Source organism: Henckelia pumila, unplaced genomic scaffold (genome assembly GCF_033568475.1).
Source record: "Henckelia pumila isolate YLH828 unplaced genomic scaffold, ASM3356847v2 CTG_461:::fragment_3, whole genome shotgun sequence".
Classification (NCBI taxonomy): domain Eukaryota; kingdom Viridiplantae; phylum Streptophyta; class Magnoliopsida; order Lamiales; family Gesneriaceae; genus Henckelia; species Henckelia pumila.
In genome coordinates this window covers 8,614,947-8,641,258 of record NW_027331831.1, presented here as the reverse complement: position 1 = coordinate 8,641,258, position 26,312 = coordinate 8,614,947, and the positions used below count along the sequence as shown (strand labels likewise).

General features: G+C 34.5%; 3 protein-coding genes and 1 long non-coding RNA gene across 7 annotated transcripts; all 4 read left to right on the top strand.

Moving 5' to 3' along the window:
• The first annotated feature begins 6,031 nt into the window (after nucleotides 1–6,031).
• Nucleotides 6,032–10,033, top strand: LOC140871770 (uncharacterized). Of its 3 annotated transcripts, XR_012147748.1 has the most exons (5): nucleotides 6,032–6,231; nucleotides 6,657–8,888; nucleotides 9,126–9,208; nucleotides 9,403–9,471; nucleotides 9,777–10,033. It is a non-coding gene; the product is annotated as an uncharacterized lncRNA (long non-coding RNA). The 3 variants fall into 3 exon arrangements; XR_012147747.1 differs by lacking the exon at nucleotides 9,777–10,033 and having other exon boundaries at nucleotides 9,403–9,755; XR_012147746.1 differs by lacking the exon at nucleotides 9,403–9,471 and having other exon boundaries at nucleotides 6,033–6,231.
• Nucleotides 10,034–12,306: 2,273 nt separating this feature from the next.
• On the top strand, nucleotides 12,307–16,366 carry LOC140871959 (uncharacterized). Its single transcript, XM_073274699.1, has 4 exons — nucleotides 12,307–12,691; nucleotides 13,430–13,825; nucleotides 14,354–15,118; nucleotides 16,299–16,366. The coding sequence occupies exons 1-4, from the start codon at nucleotides 12,307–12,309 to the stop codon at nucleotides 16,364–16,366; spliced, it is 1,614 nt and encodes a 537-aa protein (XP_073130800.1).
• A 3,872-nt stretch (nucleotides 16,367–20,238) lies between these two features.
• LOC140871697 (probable carboxylesterase 11) lies at nucleotides 20,239–22,637 on the top strand. The gene is made up of 2 exons (XM_073274348.1): nucleotides 20,239–21,141; nucleotides 21,754–22,637. Exons 1-2 carry the CDS (start codon nucleotides 20,423–20,425, stop codon nucleotides 22,289–22,291), a joined length of 1,257 nt encoding a protein of 418 aa, XP_073130449.1. The 5' UTR covers nucleotides 20,239–20,422; the 3' UTR covers nucleotides 22,292–22,637.
• Nucleotides 22,638–23,430: 793 nt separating this feature from the next.
• LOC140872153 (protein HHL1, chloroplastic-like) lies at nucleotides 23,431–26,191 on the top strand. Of its 2 annotated transcripts, XM_073274932.1 has the most exons (6): nucleotides 23,431–23,861; nucleotides 24,542–24,679; nucleotides 25,288–25,374; nucleotides 25,503–25,550; nucleotides 25,705–25,844; nucleotides 25,943–26,191. In XM_073274932.1, exons 1-6 carry the CDS (start codon nucleotides 23,583–23,585, stop codon nucleotides 25,965–25,967), a joined length of 717 nt encoding a protein of 238 aa, XP_073131033.1. In that variant the 5' UTR covers nucleotides 23,431–23,582; the 3' UTR covers nucleotides 25,968–26,191. The 2 variants fall into 2 exon arrangements, with proteins under 2 accessions (XP_073131033.1, XP_073131034.1); XM_073274933.1 differs by having other exon boundaries at nucleotides 23,432–23,861; nucleotides 25,705–26,191.
• The last annotated feature ends 121 nt before the right edge of the window (nucleotides 26,192–26,312 follow it).

The following is a 26,312-nucleotide window of genomic DNA, read 5'->3' as shown; positions in this document are numbered from 1 at the left end:
TTAATGAATTACTAACTGAAGAGATACGTCAAAAATCACAAATGGGAAAAGGAATTCTTTCGTCACCTGATCCTTATGTATTGGTTATTCCCAACAACACATCTTTCTTCTATCAGAATAAGTCCAATACAAAAGTTACAAATGATGAATGCAGTTATTGCAAAGAAAAAGGTCATTGGAAGGATCAATGTCCTAAGTTGTTGAACAAATCAGCATCACAACAACGGCAATCTCTGCCTCCAAAATCCAAGTCATCGCAGTTCCATCAATCTCAAAATCAGGCCTATAAGGCATCACAGTCTAGTGCAGCAGCAGTTACATCACCACCTACAAGTCCCATGATGGATTCTCTTGCTGAACAATTTCAGAAGTCTCTTGCCACACAACCAAGAGCCATGTCTGCCTCAGGTTTGTCAACATCAGGTTCCTCGGGTATATCTCCTTCAGTTTGGATCTTAGACTCGGGAGCATCTCATCATATGTCTCCTAACCCATCCATTTTCATTTATGTGTCACCAACAAATTGTGTATCTGTCATAACTGATGATGGCACTCCTATGTCCTCAACAGGTGTAGGTTCGATTGTCACATCAAAAATTTCTCTATCTAATGTTTATCATATCCCTCAACTTACATTAAATCTTGTATCTGTTGGTCAATTGTGTGATTCTGGCTACTTATTTGTGTTTTCTTCTACATCTTGTTATGTGCAGGATCCACACTCTCGGAGGTAGATTGGGATAGGCCGTAGGCAGGGTGGATTGTTTGTTTTGGATGAGTTAAATATAGTAACCCAGATACCATTTTAAGATAATAATATGATAAACATTGTTAAGGGTTTGTATTTAACCAAATAAAAGGCTTAATTGGACTTCATAAGAAAGAATTAGACTTCCAAGCATGGACAGGATCGGAAACTCCGAACCCAGATCGGAAGCTCTGAACCCTTCAGCTCGGATGCACCGAAATGGAGCCAGTTTACTTTGGAAGTAAGGCATGACCGAAAGTTCCGATCTCCTTCAGCCATCAATGCTCGATGACTAAGCCACGAGTTTTGACAAGTTTCGAGCATTCACCAGATCGGAAGCTCCGATCGCCACGTGTTGCACATGCAGAGATCGGAAGCTCCGATCCCGGGAACAGAGATTCCGATCGCCGGCGACCTTGGCCCTATAAATAGGGGTCTTCAGAGTTCATTTTGAATTACAAATTCTCGAGTTTCCTTATTCAATTATACATAAGTGTGAGATATACACTTGAGGGCCCTATCGGTTTTTAGAGAGGTTTTGGAATAACAAGGTGTTGTTATAGTCCTCCAAAACTAGCGACATCAAAGGGCTAACTAAGGAAGAATGTATGGTCCAGGAATCCTATTAAGTTATAGGAGTATCTATTAGCTTATTTAAGGCTTTTAAAACATGTGTAGTGATACAGTGAACTTTTGATTATAGACTTGAAACTTAGTTCCTACTAAGACTCGAACTATCTTAGAGGTACGTACACATTGACTGATATTATCAGCGAGTATACATGTTTATATGTTGCATTTATGTGACAATACTATGTGGCATGATGCATGATTTACCGTTTTCCATATTCATATGTCATGTGCGCATACACGTTGAGCCTATTCATTTGTTATACATGTATTTAGTCTAGAGTCGGATGTACCATTATAGCGAGGGTTCTAGGAGATATTCTAGAACCGGATATACCGTTATAGTGGGAGGGTTCTAGACGAGTGTGGTTGTACCCAGAGGTTTGATCCGACCGATCACAGGACTAATTGACGGCAGTTATTAGCATGACTTTCAGATGACCTATTATCAGTCATCACGATTGCATGCATAATATTTTTATGTCTACTTATTTTTTTTACTGGGCGTTAGTCGCTCACGTCCTAGTTATTATCTTGGACACCCCATTCCATGGGGTAGGTCGCAGGATGGACGGAGCAGGGAGTTTGAGGCAGGACTAGGGAGCATGACATCTTATACAACATGATTCGATATAGCTGTATAATGTTTTATGACAGTTTATTTTAAGTCATTTCGATATGGTTGTATCACTACTGAATTAAGCTTTTGAACAAGTTGTACTAAGTTGATTAAGTAAATTATAGGTTATGTTTCCGCACGTTTTACTCTGTTAAGTATTTATGTTTTAATTAAGATTAATGCATGTCATAGTTGTCAGTTAGTAGCTGATTCAATGCATGGTCACTACATTAAAAGTGCCAGAAATTGCAGCTCCTAATGTTGATTTGTCCTTTTTTTCATTTACGTCCTTCTTCATCTAAATTTTATGCGTGGCATTCTCGCCTAGGTCATGTCTCATTTCCTCGTTTAAAATATCTGGTCTCTAAAGGAGCGTTAGAAGACTTGAAAACTCATGATATTTCTGATTGTAGTGTATGCAAATTGGCAAAATTCTTTTATTTACCCTTTAATAGAAGTGTTTTCTATACTGCTGCATCATTTGATTTAGTCCACTCCGATGTTTGGGGACCATCTCCTATTGTTACCAAAGGGATATCTCAATATTATGTTTTATTTATTGATGATTATACTCGTTATTGTTGGGTATATCTTATGAAACATCGTTCTGAATTTCTAAACATTTATAATGATTTTAGAGCCCTTGTCAAAACTCAACATTCAGCTGTCATAAAATGTTTTAGATGTGACTTGGGAGAAGAATACACTTCAAAAAATCTCAATGAATTATTTGCTTATGATGGAACAATACATAAAACTTCTTGTACAGATACACCAGAGCAAAATGGTCTTGGAGAAAGAAAACATAGCATATTATTGAAACTGCTCGTTCTCTTTTGTTGTCTGCTTATGTTCCACGTGATTTTTGGGGAGAGGTTGTTCTTACTACTGTCCACATAATCAATAAAATACCATCATCCATTACCTCAGGTCTGTCTCCTTTTGAAAAAGTTTATGGCTCTGCTCCTGCCTATTCCTCACCCAGAGTTTTTGGTTGCACTTACTTAGTTCTTCGTCCTCATGGAGAACATAGCAAGTTATCTTCTAGTTTTGCTATTTGAGTTTTATTAGGTTATGGTGATGGTCAGAAAGTACATCGTTGTTTTGATCCCGAAACTCGAAAATTATAGGTATCTCTTCATGGTGTCTTCCTTGAGCATATTCCTTTCTTTTTCTATTCCTACCAATTCTCACAATGTGTCAAAGTCTGATATTATTCATATTGACCTTTTTTCCAATGATCCAGATAATGTTTCTAAAGGTACTGACACTCTTATCCTTGATGTTATTACGTCAACCTTACCTCAGGCCATCCTAACACCTTTTGAGACAATGGATTATGCTCCTCGTTATTCTCAACGTACTCGTAAGTCCATTTAATCACCAGATTTTATTTATTCTTCGTACTCAACCTCTTTTGCATCTTCTTAACAGCTATTCACAATCTTTCTGAGCCTCTTTCTTACAAAGAAGCAGTTCTTGATCCACTCTGGAAACAAGCTATGACTGAGGAACTATCTGCTTTATCCAAAACTTATACTTGAGACTTAGTACCTCTGCCACCAGGTAAAAATGCTATTGTCTCTCGTTGGGTATACAATATCAAAACTAAATCTGATGGCTCGGTCGAGCGGTATAAAGCCAGATTGGTGGCAAAAGGTTTTTCTCAAAAATATGGTTTGGATTATGAGGAGACTGCTCCTGTTGCAAAAATGACAACTGTTCTTACACTAATTGTTGTTGCATGAATTCGCTAGTGGCATATCTCTCAAATGAATGTTAAAAATGTCTTCTTGAATGGTGATCTTCAAGAGGAAGTATACATGGTTCCTTCTCCTGGTGTTTCTCATAACCCTGGTGAAGTTTGTTTGCTTATGAAATCATTATATGGACTTAAACAAGCTCCATGAGCGTGGTTTGAAAAATTCTCTGTTGTGATTGTTTCACTAGGATATCAACCTAGTAATCATGATCCTGTCTTTTTCATTAAATGCACTACTTTTGGATGTATTGTTTTATCTTTATATGTTGATAATATGATTATTACTGGAGATGATGTTGATGGGATTACAGAATTGAAGTCTAAATTAGCTACTCGTTTTGAAATGAATGATTTGGGTACTTTACGGTATTTTTTGGGTATTGAAGTAGCTTATTCTCCTAAAGGTTATCTTCTTTCACAGTCCAAGTATGTTGCTGATATTCTTGAGCGTTCTCGCCTCACTTATACAAAAATAGTTTCTACACCTCTTGAAATTAATGTCAAATATTCTTCTTCAGATGGCATACCTCTGCCCGATCCTACCTTATATCGCACTATTGTAGGTAGCTTGGTTTATTTAACAAATACACGCCCAAATATTGTCCATGTTGTTCATATTGTCAGTCAGTTTGTCTCTTCTTCTACTAAATTTCATTGGGCAGTTGTGCTTTGTATTTTACGCTATCTTCGAGGTACTACTTTCCAAAGTCTCTTACTTTCTTCTATCTCATCATTAGAGTTGTATGCCTACACAGATGCTGATTGGGCTAGTGATCCAATGGATCGTAAATCTATCACTATATTTTGTATTTTCATCGGTGATTCTCTCATTTCTTGGAAAAGTAAGAAGCAGTGTGTTGTCTCTCGATCTTCGACAGAGGCTGGGTATAGAGCCATGGCTTCTACTGCTAATGAAATTGTTTGGTTGTGATGGTTTCTTGCCGACATGGGGGTTACTCTTTCTCATCCTACTCCTACGTATTGTGACAACAAAAGTTCTATCCAAATTGCTCACAATTCAGTGTTTCATGAAAGGACTAAGCAAATCGAGATTGATTGTCATGTTACTCGTTATCATCTTCAAATTGGCACACTTAGTTTGGCATTTGTTCCTTCAACCTCACATATTGCTGATTTGTTTACTAAATCACACCCGCTTCCGCGCTTTCATTTTCTTGTTGGCAAACTCTTGATGCTTCTTGCGACCGCATCGTGAGTTTGTTGTTGGGGGGTGTTAGAATGTATTTATCTTATTTTATCTAGTAAGGTTATTTTAGTCTTTTCTTTTTTATCCTAAATAATTATATTCATTCTTGGTCATTATAATAGTTAGTTGAACAATTATAGTTGACTTACTCTGTATTCTCATGAAACCCTTGTCTGCCTCTATACTTGTTCTTTTTTATTCTTCATGGATTTTGGCTTGTACTATGAAATCTTACACCGTGCACTCCATGTATTCATCTTCTTCATTGGACAATTGCCTAAAACCAAATTATTCAGTACATGACTTCAAATTCCAACCATTAATTCGATCTCAAGGATGACAACCGATGCCAGAATCCATGAAGAACAAAACAACATAATCCAGATCAGAATATCTATCATGCATCACTTTGACCATAGAAAATAAGGGGTGACTCATGCGATAAACAGAACAGAATAGAACAACACAAAGAAAAATTCAATCATGCAACACTTTGAACATATGGAAACAAATGGCCCGAAATTTTTTCAAATTTTTGTATATATAAATTTTGAAAAATTTTGGATTAATTTGGTATTAGCCCGGGTAGCTCAATTGAAAATATTAAAGGATTCGGGAGCTCAAAGTTTTAGCTCGGGCAGACCAAAAATCCTGGCTCCGCCACTGGTTCACGTGCTCTCCCATATGCAGCATTTTAACACACATGAACCAAGAGTTGGCTCACATGATAAACAGAACAGAACAACATCCACAGCATAACCCCATCATGTAGCACTTTGATCGCAGAGAAACAAAAGGTGGCTCACATGCATTCCCACATGAAGCACTTTGACCCGCAAGAACCAACACTACTAGAAAAAACACTTATGCTGACACATTCTTGTGGACACTTTTTATTAAATGTAGTTATATATACTCAATAGTGACATTTGTAAAAAATTGTGAAATTATAAAACAAAATATCACATTAGACTACCTATCCGGACATTTTTTAAAAATGTCATCCTTGTTTTCATTGGAGGGAAAGCTAAATTGTTTCCCCCCAATCCTATAAAATTTCCCGGCCTCTTCTTTTTCCCCAATTAGTCTAAACTTATAAACCCTTTCTTCTCCCCAATTTACTCTTTAATATTCTCGAATCTCGATTCTGCTTCGGTCGATCAGTGATATCTCAGAATCCAAATTCATTCTTAGATACTCAAATTTCGGGCGTTTGATTTCACTATTCATGGCGGTGAAGGGGCGGCGACAACACTATGGTCAAGGTACGACGCGTAATACGAGAATTTCTTCACTCTGTTACTCTCGTTCTTAATAATGTTTTCATTACTCATTGTAAATCCGTTCTCTCTCGGAATTCTCTCAATTCGTGGCGGCACGAGGGCACTTTGGAAGGTCATGATTATCTGTTTAATTTCACATTTTTCTTACCGACAGTTTATTTTTTTAATTTTTGTGTTTGGTTAATTTGGACTTTACAAAGGTGATGAGGATGAGGAGAACAAAGATCAATGGGTTTAAGTTATTTTTTTGAGCCTAGAGCCTTTGTTTTCCAAAATTTGTTGGTTTGTTTATCTATGCACGTGTGTAAGATTAAATGTATCAACTTTCTGGATTGTATTATGTTGAGTTTTGTTGATTCAATCTCAGAATTACATTGTAGATCTGAATTGACTCGCATATAATATAGGTTATCCATTTGAGTTCCCGATACCATGCAACAGAACATTAAGTGACTGCTAGGTAATTTTTTTCATTTTCTGTTTTACCTTTTTATTCCTTGTAAATTACTTGAAGCTGGTGATTTGTGCGCTGGGAAAATGTATTAAGTGCGATGCAATTGACTCAAAGGACAACAACATAGCCTCACACGAGAGCAACACTTCAAAGGCTTTGCATCCAACCTTCTTCCTGATGTTAATGGACGGTTAATGAATTGCTTGAGCAGTGGAATCCTTTCTTGGTTTTCAGTAGCAGTGCTATATTTATTTTGTTTCAATAATTTTTATCTTGTTTCCCTGTTACCAAAATTAATTAGGGTTGATGAGCTATAATAAGATGTTATTTGAATAAAGATTTTTTTTTTCATTTCACTTGTATACACATAATAGATTTCTCATTAACTATAGTATCTTATATGGTTTATGATATTTATAGATGATGTCTGGATAATATGCAATAATATATTTATTTAATCTTTTGGTTGTAATTTTTTCTATTTGACTCTCTATATTGTTATTTTTTTTGGTTTATGACGATATGTAGCCATGTGACAATTTCTCTCAATGTTTTCTTGATTTCAAGGTATTTGTGTCTTGCAATTATCTCGATTAACAAATATGAAGGTATGTAAGTAGAAACTTTCTTAGAATTTCATTTAACTCATTCCTTTCATCACAAGTGGCTACTTTCAATATTTCTGTGGATAGTTCATCATTGTAATTCAATAAATCTTTTATAAATTATAACATGTTTACTACGATGTATTTTTCTTAGTGGATATACACAATACATGGGGATTATTGATAGGATAATGAGTTAATAAGACCAAATTTAGAGGTTCTAAGGATCAGTTTGTAAGGTAAAAGTTTATAGCGTTTATGTTCTCTTTTTAAATTTAAATTAGTTTTAAGATGTTGAGAGCAATATAATGCTATAACTTCAAAATGGAATTGAAGATAATTTGATTATTTTTCACTATCATTGATCTGTATATATGCTGATATATTCTTGTGGAGGAACATAAAATAACTATTGCAGTTCTTGGTGCAGAAACTGTACCATTTACTTACAATAATTCTCCATATTTTGATCCTCACTTTCGCAATTGGTCCTGCTGTACAATGTTTGATTATAAGTGATATTCTATGATTTATCAATGATTTGAATTTCAAGCATAGTATTTAGACTGAGTACCAAGATTTTTTGCTTCCTATTAGAACACAATTAAAACAAGTTTATTTTTCATTTTCCTAAAACTCTCACTTTGCTTTAAAAAAAAAAAGAAACTCACTTTCTCTAGTCGTCACTTTCTCACTCAAATTTCTTCCAAACCAACTGAAGAATCACACTTCCCTTCAATAGAAATAGGAAATCTATCGGAGTCGCCGGAAGGTTTATTTTTTAAATAAGCTAAGTATTAATCTTCTTCTGCCTATATTTTATTTCTAGTTTTGAAGGAAAAAGGATGATCAATTCACAAGTTGAAATAGCTAAAAGCGCATAATCATGATTGTGTTTCTGAAATTCTTTTCTGAAATTTTGAGTTAGTACACTTTAAAAATCGTTATATCAAATTCATTTTAGCTTTGGGCTTTTTTTTTTATTGTTACACAAACATGTAGTGCCATATTTTTTTTCGTGAATATTGTTTTATTTTGAAATTGAAATGCAAAAATTTGAAGGTTGAGATGTAGATTAGTTGCACAAATTTGAATTTTGTTGATAATATAATATTACTTAGACTCTTGACATATTGGTGTATCTTGGTGACTGCATGTATATAATTGTGAGTGAGGGTATTGATTCATTTGAGAAATTGATATAAAAAATCTATGGTACGATCGACTATGTGATTGTCATTTGCCAATAAAGTGCCTCAGAAGTTTTGTTTAATTAGCATTCCATTATTAAGGTTTATTAAATCTGCACCAATTCTTAAGTAGCAAATGAAATTATGCTAATTTTTTAGCTCTTAAGTTTGTGGTCTGTGGACAGGACTTGCTACACTTTAATTTAATCAAATAAACTTAAGGATGAACATGACTAGTACAGGGAAAATGAAATGTTGAAGAAATAAAACATTTGAGGACTTCGTGAAATTACATGTAATCAATTTTTAATCATGAACATGCATGCTTCATTGCAGGAACAAAAACTTTGAGCACTTGTTGCATAGGAAAATGAAACATTGAGCTTTGAGGTACATTCAATAGCATCAATTTTATTTCAGGTTTAAGAACTGCTCAATTTTATTGTAATAGTGGATTAGTTGTACTGTCGAGTGTTGATGCTTTATTTGTCAAGTCTATGAACATGGAAATATAACTTCAGGTTTCATCAAAACTTCATAAATTCGTAATCTTTATTTTGTAGTAGGATTTGGTTTTATTTCTTCTTCAAATATTGTATTTAAGTGTTGTCATTTTTTCTCATGTAGGGACACAACCACAAAGAGAAAATAATGCTTATGCTGATTTCGTTCCCGCCTCCGAGAAGGGACTCGCCAAACTATTCAGCACGGTTTCTTTCTGCCCCTCGCTCTAGTTATGTTAATGTATGCCTGCTTGTGAATGGTGATATTCATGAACAGATGGACGTTACATTCCAGTTTTAATATGCTTCGTTGAGCAAAACTTGAATCTTTTCATGAATTTTAAGAGTTCGCCCTTGGATTTGTCCCACTGTGTATGATTTTTTGAATTTATCGTGTTTAGGCCGAACAGACAATATTCGATTAGCTCATTTATATCAGGAATACATGTTTCAACGAAAAATTATGGAAGGTAAATGGTTATTCGTTCACTCTTGGCCTCATCTAGGGTCTTAATGAGAGCACCATTAATCAATTCTCCTGGTTAAGAAAGAAAGAACCTTGTGTCTTTATAAAGAAGTACGTTTCTTATGTGAATAGGTAGAAAGTTCTGCTATTTCTAGGCTATGGTTGATGAGGAACTTCAGAAAATATTTTAATCATGTCTTGTTTTGAAACCTATTCAGTAGTATTAATAGTTTGCAATTTACAAGTGTTTAGTGTAAGTATTTTCGATCCTACTTTTTAATTTTTTTGAAATCTTGTTTCCTTGTTAAGCTTCGCAATGAAAAGACCAGGAGACATCAAGCATGAGGAAGGAGCAACATGTTCCCTTTAGACAAAAATTTCCAAGTGTTAGATCCTTTGGCCGTTCGACTTTTGGAGAAGTTGCTTGCTTTTGTTCCCAAGGACCGTTCAACTGCTAAATCTTTTTTGGTGTATTTCTTTGGTGGATAGTCACTTAGATGTAAAACGGTTGTAAGTTAGGAAGACAGATATGACAATCATGTATCAATATTTTGGATTCTATGAAAATTTTTATTTATGTGTCAAGTTAAGTTAATTTACTATTTACGAGAATTGTGGTGTGATTCTAAAGCTAATAAATGACATTTCAAAATGTCTATATAAAAAAGCAAATAGTGATGATTTTAAATGTTCATAAAAATTAGTATAAGAACATTTATATATGTCACAATAGTATGGTTAAAATGACATTTTAAACTGACATAATAAATTACTTATAGTGACATTTTTTATTGTCATTATAAATAAATATACAAGACAAAAATATGTGTCATTATAGATAATATTTCTCGACATTTTATGTTGTCTTGAAAACTTTAATTTGTGACATTTATAAAGTCGGTATAAATATGTTATCTTGACATTAAAAATGTCACAAAGGCTAAGACGACATTAGAATAGAGGACATTTATCTTTAATGTCACCAAAACTTTAATGTCACCAAAAGTTTCATATAAGGACATTTATGTGTGTCACTAAAGACATTTTTTCTTCTAGTGCAACATGTGGCTCACATAACACGAATATCAACAAGAACATAACCGAAGAATTCCAACAAATAATTAGAATCAATAAAGCACCAATGACAACACTGTGCATACAAATCCATAATTAAGGAGCTTTTGCGAAAATAATGTGAGAATGAGGAATGAGGAGTGTACGCACCTGATATCTTTACTTTAATTGCAATAACTTAATCTGAATATCGAGGATTGCCGAAATCTATAAACCAAATTTAGGAAGTGTTTGGTAGAGCTTCTATAAAGTGCTTTTTAGCTTCTAGCTGCATAGAAGTGTTTTTGAGTGTTTGTGAATGTTAAATTCTACTTTAACTTCTACAATTTTTATCCAAAAGCAAGAAGCTAAAATTTGATGCTTTTTTTAGCTTCTGCTTTTTTGTTTAAGGTATAAAATTACAAGTTGACATATATACTCTTAATAAACTTATCATATTACATATGTTTTTATTATTTTTTTAAAATATTTTTTTAATTTTACATTATTATTACAATCATTTTTTTAAATTTTTTTTAAAATTTTACATTATTATTACAAGCATTTATTTATTTATTTATTTATATTGCATTTTCATACATTTTTGTACATATCTTGTATATTTGTACAATTTTTTTATTTTTAATATTTTTATTTTTATTAATCTTATATATTTTTTCAAGTATTCATCTTATATAAAAAAAAAATTTTGATACAAAATTCATAATGTAAAATAATATATAAACTCATTTTTTATAATGTGAGTATCAAAAATTAAATAATCAAATAAGGGTATGGATGTCATTTAGTTAAAAAATTAAGCTTGGAAGCAATTATTCTCCAAACACTAAACTTTAACTTGTATTAGCTTTCAACTTCTATTTCCAAACACTCCCTACTTTAGCTTCACATCAACTTCAAAATAATCTCTACTAAAATCACTTTTAAATAAGTAAAAGCTCTCCAAAACACTCCCTTAATCTATCGGATAATCACTTAAATATTCCCAAAATGATACTTCTAAGCCCTTTATTTTTCCAAAGCATAAACAATATGCTTAGAATGAATTAGTTCTATTTTCTAAATAATAAACTTCCTCTACAATTAACATACCAACGAATTGGTAAGACCACCCTTTAGTAATCCTATTTGAAGCATAACTACCATACTGAAATTATGGTTTTTAAGGGGCACAAAGTGACGTGTATGCATGTAAAATTAATAAGCTGTAGAAATTTCATAGCTAAAATAAAATACAAAAGTAATTAGGTGATTGGCTTTGAAACCGACGAAACCCTTTAAAATAAGTGATCAAGATATGAATATATGATTAGCATTTAGTCTAATGATCAATTTATGTCATGAGAAACTGAAACATATACTAAATTACCAAATTGTTTCAGTTTATATGAACTAATTGGTTAAATTAAAACACGACACATCTTTCAAACTATACTTTCAACTTTCAAGTAATTTTTGTTGGAAAATGTGTTGGAAAGTGGTGAATGAGATAAATGCTCATTGTCCCACATTGGTAAAATAAGGGAAAGGATGACAATATATAATGCCCAAGTTTGGACAATGGGTTGGGGTCCCAAGGGATACCCATGTTTGTTAAAGGGAGCGGACCTAGTCTAGGCTAGGTTCGAACCATTAGCCGCCGCCGCCGCCGTCCGTCCGACCGGCCGGCTCGTACTATCAATACCGGGCAAATGTGGTTCTACACAAATCTGTGCCTATTGATTTGTCCGAGATAGATTTGTCAGCAGTAATCTTTGAGGCTAACATGGTTGATCATCCCAAAGAATGGTTTATCGACACCGGAGCTACACGACATGTCTGTGCTGACAAGGATCTATTCTCGAAGTATACTCTTATAAGTGGACGAGAGCTCTATATGGGTAACAATGCTACTTCTAAGATCGTTGGACTAGGCAAAGTGGTAATCAAGATGACTTCGGGAAAAGAGCTTACTCTCATCGATGTCCTCCATGTTCCGGACATAAGAAAGAATCTTGTATCGGGGTCTAGACTGGTCAAGGCCGGATTTAGAATAGTGTTTGAAGCCGGCAAAGTTGTAATCATGAAAAATGGACAGTTCCTAGGAAAAGGATATATAGAAAAGGGACTGTTCAAAATGAATGTAATGACTGTACTTCGTGATCTTGAAAGTAATAAAGTTAATGTTTTGAATTACTTGATTGAATGTTCTAATTTATGGCAAACTAGATTAGGACATGTTAACTTCAACACTTTGCGAAAACTTGGAAAACTAAATCTTATTCCAAGGACTAAGATTGATTCAAACTATAAATGTGAAGTATGTGTTGAAGCTAAATTAACTAAAGTACCTTTTCACACAGTGGAAAGAAGTACAATACCTCTAAAACTAATTCACACCGATGTTTGTGATTTAAAGTTTGTACAAACTAGAGGTGGGAAAAAGTACTTTATTACATTCATAGATGATTGCACAAGATTCTGCTATGTGTTTCTTTTAAGAAGCAAAGATGAAGCTCTTGAAGCATTTAAGACCTATAAGACTGAAGTCGAAAATCAATTAGGCAAAAAAATCAAGAAAATTCGTAGTGATAGAGGAGGTGAATATGTTGCTCCGTTTGAAGAATTTTGCAATGAATCTGGCATTATTCATCAAACAACTGCTCCTTATTCACCACAATCTAATGGCATTGCGGAAAGGAAAAACCGTACTCTGAAAAAAATGATGAATGCCATGCTAATAAGTTCTGGACTTCCCCAAAACTTGTGGGGGGAAGCAATACTTTCGGCAAATCATATACTTAACAAAATTCCACATAAAAAGAAGGATGAAACTCCTTACGAATTGTGGAAAGGACATAAGCCCTCATACAAATACTTGAAAGTGTGGGGGTGTTTGGCGAAAGTAGAAATACCAAAGCCAAAACAAGTGAAGATTGGACCTAAAACTGTAGATTGCATCTTCATTGGATATGCAAACAACAGTAGTGCATATAGATTCCTAGTGCACAAGTCAGTGATTCCTGATATACATGAAAATACAATTATTGAATCAAGGAATGCTGCATTTTTTGAGAACATCTTTCCTTCTAAGGAAGAGAAAGAAACGAGTTCTATTAAACGAGCTCATGAATCTACAAATGAGGAAACTCATGAAAACGAAGAACCAAGGCGTAGTAAGAGAGCTAAGATAGCTAAAACTTTTGGTCCTGATTTTCTAAGTTATGCTATAGAAAATGATCCAAGTACTTTAAGTGAAGCGCTATCCAGTCCTGATGCTCCACTTTGGAAAGAGGCCATAAAAAGTGAAATAGATTCCATGCAAAATCATACTTGGGAGTTAGTAGATCTCCCACCGGGAAGCAAACCTTTAGGATGCAAATGGATCCTAAAAAGAAAATACAAAGCTGATGGATCTGTTGAAAAATACAAAGCAAGGTTAGTGGCCAAAGGATTTAGACAAAAAGAAGGGTTGGATTTCTTCGACACATATTCACCTGTTACAAGAATAACGTCTATTCGAGTACTTATAGCAATTGCTGCTTTAAATAATCTCGAAATACATCAAATGGATGTTAAAACGGCCTTTTTAAATGGTGAGTTAGAGGAAGAAATATATATGGCACAACCTGAAGGATTCATTGCTCCCGGTCAAGAAAGAAAAGTGTGTCGACTCATTAAATCGTTGTATGGGCTAAAACAAGCTCCTAAACAATGGCATGAAAAATTTGACAAAACAATGATGTCAAATGGATTCAAGATTAATGAGTGTGATAAATGTGTTTATATAAAAGGCACACATGACTCATATGTAATTGTTTGTCTATATGTAGACGACATGCTCATAATGGGTAGTAATCATGATATAATCATGAAAACTAAGAAAATGTTGACAAAACATTTTGATATGAAAGATATGGGAGAAGCAGACGTTATCTTAGGAATTAAGATTGTAAAAGCGCCTGAAGGAATTGTCCTAACACAATCTCATTATATTGAGAAAGTACTTAGGAAATTCAACGCATATGACGTCACACCGTTAAGATCACCCGTGGATTTAAGTTTACATTTATCCAAAAATCGAGGTGAACCCGTATCTCAACAGCAATATGCAAGGATAATTGGGAGTCTAATGTATATTACAAATTGTACTCGTCCTGATATTGCATACTCAATAAATAAATTGAGTAGATTTATAAGTAATCCTAGTCATGATCATTGGAAAGCATTAGAAAGAGTGTTTAAATACTTAAAGTACTCAATGGACTATGGATTACATTATAGCACATATCCTTCCGTACTAGAAGGATACTGTGATGCAAATTGGATATCCGACACAAAAGACTCTAAGTCCACAAGTGGATATGTGTTCACCATCGGTGGAGGAGCTGTGTCATGGAAATCCTCTAAACAAACGTGTATAGCTCGTTCAACTATGGAATCGGAATTCATAGCTCTAGACAAAGCGGGAGAAGAAGCGGAATGGCTTCGTAATTTCCTAGAGGATATTCCGCGTTGGATGAAACCAGTGCCAACAATTATGATACATTGCGATAGTCAAACGGCTATTGGTAGGGCACAAAGTAGTATGTATAATGGTAAGTCAAGACACATACGTCGAAGACATAATACCATTAGGCAGTTGATCTCAAATGGAGTTGTCGCAGTTGATTATGTAAAATCAAAAGATAACTTAGCCGATACGTTGACAAAAGGTTTAGGACGAGATCAAGTTAACTGCTTATCAAGAGGAATGAGATTAAAACCTACAAAATTAAAGAATATTCATAGCGAAAACCCAACCTTGTAGATTGGAGATCCCAAGATCTTGGTTCAATGGGACAATCAATTTATGAACGTTCACGTGCACTCAGAACTTTGTTCTATTCTCATTCCTAGGATAAAAGTGCAACCTGTGCAAGTAGTGAGGTTAAGTTTTAACAAAACTTTTAATGATTCCTATATTTCTTTATGAAATAGGGTATGACAGGATACTCGTATACTAGGAGGTCACCTATTTAAGTGTGAAGACGGGTCGCTTCAACGAAACACTTAAGAATCCAAGATATTGTCCAGGGCCAAAACGGACAAAACCATGAGAACAAATAAAGTGTGAGAAAAATTATTGTGTGAATACTGTTGTCTAGGTTTACATCAACGGCTGAATAGTTCAAGACATCACGTTCACTAGGCAGCCTAGCAAATCCGATAGTATTTCACTAAGGAAGGTTCAAAGCCGCAAGCTACCTCTCCCCATGCAATAATTTTTCGTAAGAAACTCTGTTTTAGCATCTGCATACATATTCGCATAAATCACATTCATGTGGGGGATTGTTGGAAAATGTGTTGGAAAGTGGTGAATGAGATAAATGCTCATTGTCCCACATTGGTAAAATAAGGGAAAGGATGACAATATATAATGCCCAAGTTTGGACAATGGGTTGGGGTCCCAAGGGATACCCATGTTTGTTAAAGGGAGCGGACCTAGTCTAGGCTAGGTTCGAACCATTAGCCACACGCGCGCGCGCCGGCGCGGCTCGGCTCGGCACGGTCTTGGCTTGGCACATGTTTAAATTTTTAGACAAATAAATTAAATATTTATTTTGCATGTCAAAACAGGATGCAACCGTCCGAGGCAGCCGTCCAACATCTATAAATAGATGGCCCCTGCATTCATTCCAACTCGCTCATTCAGATTTCCTTTCTTCTCTCTTGCATACTCATATCGAGTCTGAGTTTTCTTAAAGCACTTCTGTTCGAAGTTCTTTGAGTCTGCAGTGCTGCTACTCAAAGTTGGGAAGCGTTCTATCTTGGGAGATACTTTGCACAATCCCGTTAGCACCTAGGCGGGGCAAAATTTGTCTTAAAGAAAAAGAGTTCAACTCTTGGCTCGCTTTGATCGTGTGGTGGAAATTGTGCTTACAATTTTTAATATCAAATAATAATTGTAAGGTTTCACCAACACCATACGAATGTGCCAAGTTAATCTGAAGATAAAAACCCCTTTAATTGCAATCACGTTCACCTCAATTATTATCTATGAATTAACGCACAATTAGCTACACTGCAATTTAGAAAACTAACTAACCTTAATTAAGGGATGATTCAATCAAGCGACAACTTCACCAACCCAAGCCCAAGAAATTTAAATTAAGAATCAGATTAATTAATTTAATACTAGTGGTAGCTATCTACAAATCTCATTATTATTAATTAAATGTTATTACACAAAAATACATGTATTCCATAATTTAAAATTAAAAAGGTTAATTGCACTACCAAAATCTTAATTTTTTTTTTCTCCGCCGCCCGTTCCTAATACCTCCCTTCGATTCTTCCATCCTCCTTTGATATTTCACCATTTTCGTTTGTGTATGTTTTTATTGATTTATTTATTTTGAATATTGATATCTAAACCAAAAATTGATTTCTTAAGATTTGAACATTTGGCAAGTCCATATACATAGAAGTTAGAACTTGGTTCTTGCGAGGCAGTTGTTTATATATTTTTATGCATTACTATTACTGCGATGTAGAGTTTTGAGTTCATGTATTATTAAGGGAGTTCGATGATTAATGGAGTTTTTTTATTTATTTTGCAAAATATTCAAAACACACTCTCGAATTCTCAACCATTTCAATTTTAAACCTTGGGTATCTCTTTTCTATTAGTTGGATTATTTTATTGCTTAATTAATTATTGGGAACGCATCAAAGATCTTATTTTTAAGGAAAAATTTATGTTAATTTAAAATTTTTGATATTAATTTTGTATGGTACCCAACTGTTAAAACTTATCACTATTTTTTTTATATATCGGTACTATCAAGATTATTTACAAGTATAATATGTAGTTTAAGTATTCTCCTTCGAGGAGCGAAACTCGACTAACGAGATTGAAAAAAGATGTTAATTTAGATTAAGCGGATAATTTATTTATTTAATGTATTAATCTTTATCTCAAATGTGTAAATTATATTAAAAGACATTGATGTATGCAAATTGAGAATATGATTTTGATCTGGGAGGTTGCAGGTAGTTTTAGGAGAAGATGGAAAATTTTATTATGAAAAATGAAATTTGTAGACAACTTTAGTAATTTAGACGAATTTGAAGACATGAGGTTAAGTAAAATTGTATTATAAGGGTAAAAAATTAAAAATAAATGAATTAAAAATAGAGGGTTATGTTTCAAATTGAAGCTCAAATGAAGGTTAATTACTTAAATCTTTCAAATAGGGAATCCAACACAATCTTACTTATATACTAGTTCCTAAGTGCATTCTTTTATAGATGGAATAAATATTTAAACATTATATTTTTTGTTATTTTCAAATTAATTAATTTTAAACTTTTTTTTTTCAATCAAGTGTGATATAACCATTTAAAATTTAGAAGTATATATATAGACTTAAAAAAATATTTGAAAAGTTTTAAAAATTTGAAAAGTGAATAATATATTACTCTAAAACACCAAAAGTAGTTACCCTAAGAGTCTAATATTTTATAATATAATATAGATAATGTTTATTTATTTAAAAATTACTTGTGTAGTATTTTGGGTGTTATGGTCGGCCTCTAGGCCCTACGACCAGAGGCGAACCCATGTAGGGTTCAGGTGCATAGACCCCTCAAATTTTTATATAAATTATTAGTGTATATTTATATTATTTTTTAAATAAAATAAAATATTATACATGTCAATTTTAAGTAATATTGATGTATTATATTCTAAAAAAAATATGTTTAGCAACTCATCAAATAATTGTATAATGAATTATTATGAATCGATGATAATGTTTTAATTCACATTCATGATTGTTTTATGAATTATATTCAATAATGGAGTAAGATTTTTATGTGTTGAGTTTTTATCTTTTTATTTTTAAAATTGTTCACGGGGATATTGACAAAGTGGATTAAATTTAATGTATAAAAAAAAAATTAGATCACCCAAGCGACCACTTGGATGGAACAACACATATCTCTGTCTTTAATTGCACCTAGAGCCGTCAATTCGGGTTAGGCCCGTCGAGTCGGCTCGGCCCGCCACACATTTTAAGTGGTTTGGGTTGAAATTTTTTTAACCCAACAAAAAGTGGACCTAGATGGGCCAACCCGCCTAGGCCCGCGACCCGCGCGGGTTGGTCCGCCGTGGGTCTGGGTTGGCCCGCGGACCTGGAGAATTAATAATTTATTTTTATTTTTATTGTGATATATGTATTTTTTTAATAAAAGTTATGAATTTTTTTTGTATTAATTACTTTATATAAAATTTACACACATTAAATCAATAATTAAAATTTTATTAATATCTGTCTATTAATATTTATTTATAAAATGATATTTATAATTAATTATAATATTATTTATTTATTTTTATTTATTGTGAGCCAACCCGCGGGTCAGCCCGCCTAACCCACAACCCACCTTGGGTTGGGTTGGGTTGGGTTGGGTTGAGGTTTTTTAGCCCACCATCGACCCGCCAAATGGTGGGTTTTTGGTGGGCCGGCCCGTCCCGCCATGGGTTGGCCCATTTGACAGCTTTAATTGCACTCTCCTGAACAAAATTTCTGAGTTCGCCTCTGCCTATTGACCACACTCGACAATCTTCAAAATCATCGAAAACTCATACATATAGATCAATACTAAGATAGAGCAAATATTTTCAAATATCATATTTTCTCATATCTTCAAAATAACATATTCATCATATTTTTCGAAATATCAGATATCTCATATATTAAAAATAATATCTTCAAATATTTTCATCAGTATATCTAAAAAAATCACAAATATTCTCACAATCCTCCAAATATTTTTAAATTTTCTTGAACCAGAATGAAAAATTTAAATTCAAAAGTAGGTAATGTTCAATAAATAAGTAATTTTAATATTAACTTTAGCATAATCACTTTTGTAGAAGGAGGATCATCGACCTACCAAATTTTTGGATTTCAGATGAATTAAAAATAAACATACACATAATTCAGGTTCAAGAAACATAAATACTGTATTCTTTAAAACCAAAATATCAATAAATAATATGTATTTAGCTGCAAACAATATCTCACATCAAATAGATGTACGATATTTCTTTTTTATAAATTAAATTCTTGTATTGAATTATTTGATTTTTTTTTATAAATTAAATTTTTGTATTGAATTTTTTGTATTGTAAGATTTGGTGCACAAATTTCATTGTACCTGTAGCATCAGATTATAAATAATGGAATTAGATAATTATCATGATAATTTTATTTATCTAATGATAATTTTATTTAAAATCTATGTACTTTTTTTCAAAAAAAAATTAAAATTTTATTAAACCATCACTTAATTAGAAGTTGACTTTAAATATAATAACATGTAACGATGATTATTAGGCACCGTTTGGTTTGATTGATAGGATAAGTAATTCATAGATAAGTAATATTATGTAAATTAAAAAAATAAGAAAAAATAGTTAATACATTATTTGATTTAATAGATAGATTATAATTTATTTGATTTAATTGATTTAAAATTATTAATTAATAAATAGATAAATAATATGACAAAAATAAGGCAAAATTAATTGAAATAAGTTATACATAAATTAATAATACATCAAATCAAATAATGCCTATACTAATTGGACGACCGCACAAGAAGATTAGATGAGATTAGATGGCACCAAAAGTCCAGGTTGGTGCCTCTCTGTAACGACGTCGTTTATTTGAAAATCAGTAATTCAAACCCTAGAAATTTCTCCCCTTCCAGAAGTTCACCCATCCCAATTGAATCAGTCTCCTTTCTGTGCCTGAATTTCAACCTCGTCTCCATTAATTCACCACGCATATACGCATATATTCACAGGCTTTGTGAACATATGCGTATATTTTTGCTTGGGTAGGTTGAAAATGCCGAGTGTTACTGTGAAATTGTACAGTGTGTTGTTCAAATTCTTCCTCAAACGCAAATTGCAAACGCTGATCGAATCTCCGAACCCGAAACCATATGGGGTTGTTTCAAGACCAGATGAAACCATTACCTCCGCAAATCCCAGCTTTTCTGAAGATGGGGTGGCCACTAAAGATCTCCATATTGACCCCTTGACGTCCGTTTCCATTAGAATTTTCCTCCCTGATTCAGCTATTGTTGCCCCTAAATCACTTCCAGATCTTAGAGTCAGAGTTCCTTCCGGCAGGGGTTCGAAGAAAGTTACAGTTGATGGGGTTTATGGGGGGTATTTGCCGGAGAAAAATGGTAGGAACTGTCGGAAACTGCCTGTTATACTGCAGTTTCATGGAGGGGGATGGGTGAGTGGGGGGAATGATACGTTAGCTAATGATGTCTTTTGTAGGAGACTGGCGAAATTGTGTGATGCGGTGGTGGTGGCCGTCGGGTATAGGTTGGCGCCAGAAAGTAGGTACCCTGCTGCATTTGAGGATGGAGTGAAGGTCTTGAATTGGTTGGGGAAGCAGGCGAATTTGGCAGAGTACAATCGTTCCATTGTGGTTGGAAGGGTTGGTGGCCATGGTTTAAGTTTCGGGGGCGCAGATGCTAGGAGGCAGATTGTTGATGGGTTCGGGACATCTATGGTTGAGCCCTGGCTGGCTGCTCATGGAGATCTGTCTAGGTATGTTATTTGATTATTGTATCGAGCTGCCTTTATGAATGCTGAATTTGTAAACAGTTGTTTTTGGTTTATGGAGATGGAGTTTTAGATCTTGGAAATTTTGATTTACAAGTTAGAACTGAACTGTGACGTCCTGTTCATGTTGATTGATTTGAATGCTTAGTGTAGTTTGGCTTTAGAACCACAGAAGCAGTCGAAGTTCACGACTTAAGAATCATCTTTCAGTTCTACACGTTTAATGTTATTTCTTTTTGCAAAGTGTTTTTTTATTTTTATTTTCCCTGCTCCTTTTTATCTGACCTGTCTTTTCTGAAAGAAAAAAATACTTGCATGAGAAAAGGCATGATGATGAGCAATGGTGAAAAAACTGAGCGAGTCCTTTGTAGAAACGTTGCATTGAAATCGATATGATTAGATTCTGTAGGTCCGTTGCATGTGCTTTTACTCTTCTGTCCTTAGAGTTTCATCATCTGTTTTCCTGTAGCAGCATCTGTTCTTTACGGTTCTTTACCTTCGCTAAATCATAAATTTTATCCTCTTGTATCATGAAAGCCTTTGTCTTTTGTTGTGAGTATTGATCTTGTGAAGTAATTCTTTGCGACCTTGAAACAGATGTGTTCTTCTTGGAGTCAGCTGCGGTGCCAATATTGCTAATTATGTTTCACAATATTCAGTCAAGGCAGGCAAGCTTTTAGATCCTGTAAGAGTGGTAGCTCAAGTCCTCATGTACCCTTTCTTCATTGGAAGCAGTCCGACTCGTTCCGAGATCAAACTAAGTAATTCCTATCTGTACGACAAATTTATGTCACTTCTTGCATGGAAACTCTTCCTGCCAGAGGAAGAGTTTAATTTGGACCACCCTGCTGCCAACCCTCTCGTGCCTGCAGGAGGGGTGCCTCTGAAGTACATGCCCCCAACGCTCACTGTGGTTGCTGAACACGATTTGATGCGTGATCGAGCCATTGCATACTCGGAGGCACTGCGGAAGGTCAATGTGGATGCCCCTCTTCTTGATTACAAAGACGCCATTCATGAATTTGCAACCCTTGAGGTACTCCTCAAAACCCCCCAATCACAGGCCTGCTCTGAGGACATCGCTATATGGGCCAAGAAGTACATCTCTCTGAGAGGCTACGAGTTTTCATACTGAGTAAACTAAAAGGGGATACGGTTGCAATGGATTGTAAAAATGCCGCCATGAACATACAACAAGCCACCTTAACTATTTTCTCTTGCAATTTCGAGAGAAAACAAACACCAGGGAGCCGAAGTCTCAAGAGCGTCGCATGAACTCAAATTCTGGTGCAGTGGCTAGAGGATATGGATGTCAGAATTTTTTGTGCAAAGTTTCTTCATTTCGAGATTGCAAGAAATACATTACCGCTGGTTAAAGATGAACAACATTGTTTTTATTCTTTTGAACATCGAGATTTATTCATTTGTACATAAACAAGGGAAATAGTCATATATTTTATCTTTTCTATGTGGTTATTGTCGATACTGAATTCAGCAGTTTCGAGGGATTGAAGTGCTGAAAAAACACAAGCTTAAATGAGTTGGACAATGAAATACATTGATTCCGCTCGGATAAAACATAAGTTGGATTTGGGCAACATATGGCTTGGCAGCTTGCAAAATAGTTGAATAAATTTCGAAACTCACGGTTACTGCCAGTTTTGTGATATGAATTCAGCTATCACGGTCCTAAGGACAGCTATCACCTTCCATTGTAGTGTGAGAACTTCTCAAGTAACATCAAACTGAAATCGAAAGTGAGTTTATGTTACACTGAGAGTATTACCCTCGATTTTGTTTTATTATAAGATGTTATATGGATATCCTATTTGAAAACAAAAAAATATGTTGTCTATTAGTATTTTTTTTATTTTATAATGAGATGTTCGTGCAAACATTTTATACAAACATATCAAAAGTAAAAATCTTTGCGTAACATAACTCACCCCAAACCAAGTAGTAGAAATCTTTGTGTAACATAACTCACCTCAAACCAAGTAGATACTCAGTATTACGTCTTCCTGCCATGCCCAAAAAGTGAGGATATACTATGATGCACTGAGTGATCTTCACCCGGTGCAGCATCTGCCCTTGATTGGGTGGGCCCGGGTGCCCAATCAAGGGCAGATGCTGCACCGGGTGAAGATCAACCGGTGTAGCATAGCCCGAGCCCAAGAAGTGATAAAATTGCACAAGGTTTTAGTATTAGTACTATATATAACTGCAAAGTTCCATTTATTTCAGCAAGGAGAATAAGAATACCGAGAAACGATAAGTAGCCCAAGAAATAAACAAAGAAAATAAAATATCATACAGAATAGTCGTAGTTTCGTGGATAAGATGGAGCCAAAACGATCCCATACGCACGTCCCCACCCACCAAATCAAGAATCAATTCACTTCCTCTAAGCTGTCAGCAGATTAACAATGGAGGCGGGCATGTCTTTGAATCAACTTGTGAAACTACCCTTAACATCAAATGGAGGAAGAACACACGACGAATCACTCATCAAACACACTGTGTTTTCTACGAAAAGAAATACCGCCCAGAAACCCTTCCAGCAAAAGCAACTGTCATTGCTGATACGAGCTAAAGGCAAGAAAGGAATGGCTGGGAGACAGTACCAGAGGAAACCTCCTCCCCCTTTGCCAAAGCTTGAAGATGATGGAAACCCGAAATTTGTTATTTTCATTCGTATGGCCAATGTTAGTTCTGTTCCGCATATCTTTCTTTTACACTCAAGTGTTGCGATTCAAGGTTCTTTAAATTCTTTGTTTTTACCTGTTTCTGGGCTATCGTATTTGGTAAATTTTGGATCTTTTGCTTCAATCAGTTTTTCCGAAGTTGGGATTTTTATTTTTTTCCTCCTAATCCTTTGATTTGGGTAATGGTGTTTTTTTTTTCTTTTTCAACCAACTTGTCTTTATTTTCTCTTTGAAATTTGATCACACGATTTTTCTTGAATAATTGCTTTGCTGGTCTTACGAGGAATTAGTGTTTAAACTTTGGTTATTGATGAGTTGTGGCTCTGCATTATCTTGCATTGGCTTGTAGCATTGAATCATTGGTGTGGCTAACCAATTAGTCCACTGTCCATTATCACTTTCTGAAATCAAGTAATCCCGAATATTGTATGCAAAAACAATGAGATATTTCTTTCTAGGTGCCTTCTGATTACCTCTTTCTTTGCAATAGTTACTTTTACGTCTTGAAGACACAGTTAGTTTGACTTATGTAGCCGGTAGCATTTTATGAAAATGAAGCGCGCAAAGGTAGAGTTCTTGATATCCTTTTGTATTGTATCTAACAAAGCAGCTCGATTGCTACGCGCTTTTGGTTCATGGGTTGCAAAGATTTTTACTGTTGGGAGCTTTCTTCTGGTCAGGTTTACCTTTGGTATCCGCTCAATATTGTATCAGGAGGCACAACTGCAAAAGTTATTGTTGCTGCAAAGGACACCTTTGTGGGGAAATATATATACAAAGATACTCTAGCCAGGAACCTTGCAGCAGTCATTTATAAAGTGAGTTTCCTACTGCTGTTATGGCTTTCATATATTTGATCTAGACTCCACTTGACATATTGATGATCCTCCAGGATGAGGAAAGTTGGTTCTATCTTCTTTTGAAATTTTAGTTAATTTCGAGCAAGTATTATTTTCTTTCGTGAAAATTTGGTGGTGTAAAATTGTGATGGTTTTAATTGTTAAGTGCTTCAACCAGCTCGACGATCTATTGTCTTCCTTTTCTAAATGTTTTTTTTTTCTGTTTCCCACTACTTTTGGGAGATACCAGCATCTAAGGTACGAGGGGGCCGGTAAGAACTGTATGACAGTGTTTTCCAGTCTGATAGATTTCTCAGAATATGGTAATGAAAATTAAATGGCAGACTTTTCTGTCTTTGTTTTATTTGGCACCATGACAATCTTAGAATATGAATCTACCTTATTTCTGAAATCATTTCACCTGTTTGTGAAAAAGATGGTGAGTCACCTAAGGATGGTATCTATAAAGGTGGGAAGAAGCAGCTTATATGCCGAATTTGTTCAACTTTTTCTATAGTTTACCTCTTAGCAGTGGAAACCACACCATACATCTTTATTGAATCTTAAACGTTCACATATTGAAACAGGATGAGAAGGAGATGCAGAAGATGGCTGTGAAACAGTTTCGCGTGTTGCGATCTGCTACTGACTTTAAATATGGCTACAAGCTCGTCGTAATGCCTTTTACCCTTCACTTTCTTTTGCATTTTAGTTTCTTGCCGATAACACAGAAAATACGGAAGTACACTCATCACCATCTCCTTTTCATTTTCTAATGTTGTTCCCTATATCTATCATGCAGGAAAATAACAATTTGAGTGCTGCACTTGCTGCAAACGATGTGATTGAGGTAATACTTTGGATATTGAATAATCTAAGTTATGTGCTCTTAAGAGGTTGACATTTAATATTTCCTTGCTTTGGAATTGCACTTGACTTTTTCTTTCCATTTTTCTTTGCTGAGTTCCAATAACTTTTGGGGCCTTTTCGTTCAATTTTCTCAGCTCCCATCTCAGGCTGAACTCAAAACAGTTTTCGATAAAGTGAAGGACTTGTTTGGCGATGCTAGGGAATCTTTCGGGAAGATGACATTCTTGAACTCGGGTACTGAATCAGCAGAGGAAGATAATAAAGAAAAATCGAGGTGAACCTGATGTTTTTTGGGATAAAACAAGTTTTACATCGATTTCCAGTGACGTATTCGATTTGATTCTGTTGTCTTCTAATGCTCCTACGTCAAAGATTTATGATCAGGGTGAAAAGCTGAAGCTAACCCGCTGATGAATACGAGAATATTTACCAGCATTCATTTTTGTAAGCAATCTTTATCTGTTCATAGATTTCTCTATCTCAGAAAATTGTGAAATTTTCAGTGGTTTTGTAGCAGAAAAGTATGATGTTGGATTCAATATATTCAAGTTTTATTTTAATAATCACGGCTAAAATAAAATGTAAATTTTGTAGGAATTTAATATGAGATGTGATAGTTATCAATACATGTGAGACTCACAACATGAAAATTTTCAAGTCACAGAAATTTCTCCCCGTGTTCCTCCCTTAATCTTGCACGTTATATTTAGAATTAGAATGTAAGACATTGTTTGGTTTGATG

Coding starts and splice junctions, on each gene's coding strand:
- LOC140871959 (XM_073274699.1), top strand. CDS start 12,307: ATGGTTGATCATCCCAAAGAATGGTTTATCGACACCGGAGCTACACGA. Junction 12,692..13,429: donor TGTACTTCGTGATCTTGAAA/GTAATAAAGTTA, acceptor TGGCGAAAGTAG/AAATACCAAAGCCAAAACAA. Junction 13,826..14,353: donor TTGGAAAGAGGCCATAAAAA/GTGAAATAGATT, acceptor GTCTATATGTAG/ACGACATGCTCATAATGGGT.
- LOC140871697 (XM_073274348.1), top strand. CDS start 20,423: ATGCCGAGTGTTACTGTGAAATTGTACAGTGTGTTGTTCAAATTCTTC. Junction 21,142..21,753: donor GCTCATGGAGATCTGTCTAG/GTATGTTATTTG, acceptor ACCTTGAAACAG/ATGTGTTCTTCTTGGAGTCA.
- LOC140872153 (XM_073274932.1), top strand. CDS start 23,583: ATGGAGGCGGGCATGTCTTTGAATCAACTTGTGAAACTACCCTTAACA. Junction 23,862..24,541: donor TTTTCATTCGTATGGCCAAT/GTTAGTTCTGTT, acceptor TCTTCTGGTCAG/GTTTACCTTTGGTATCCGCT. Junction 25,845..25,942: donor GATAATAAAGAAAAATCGAG/GTGAACCTGATG, acceptor CCTACGTCAAAG/ATTTATGATCAGGGTGAAAA.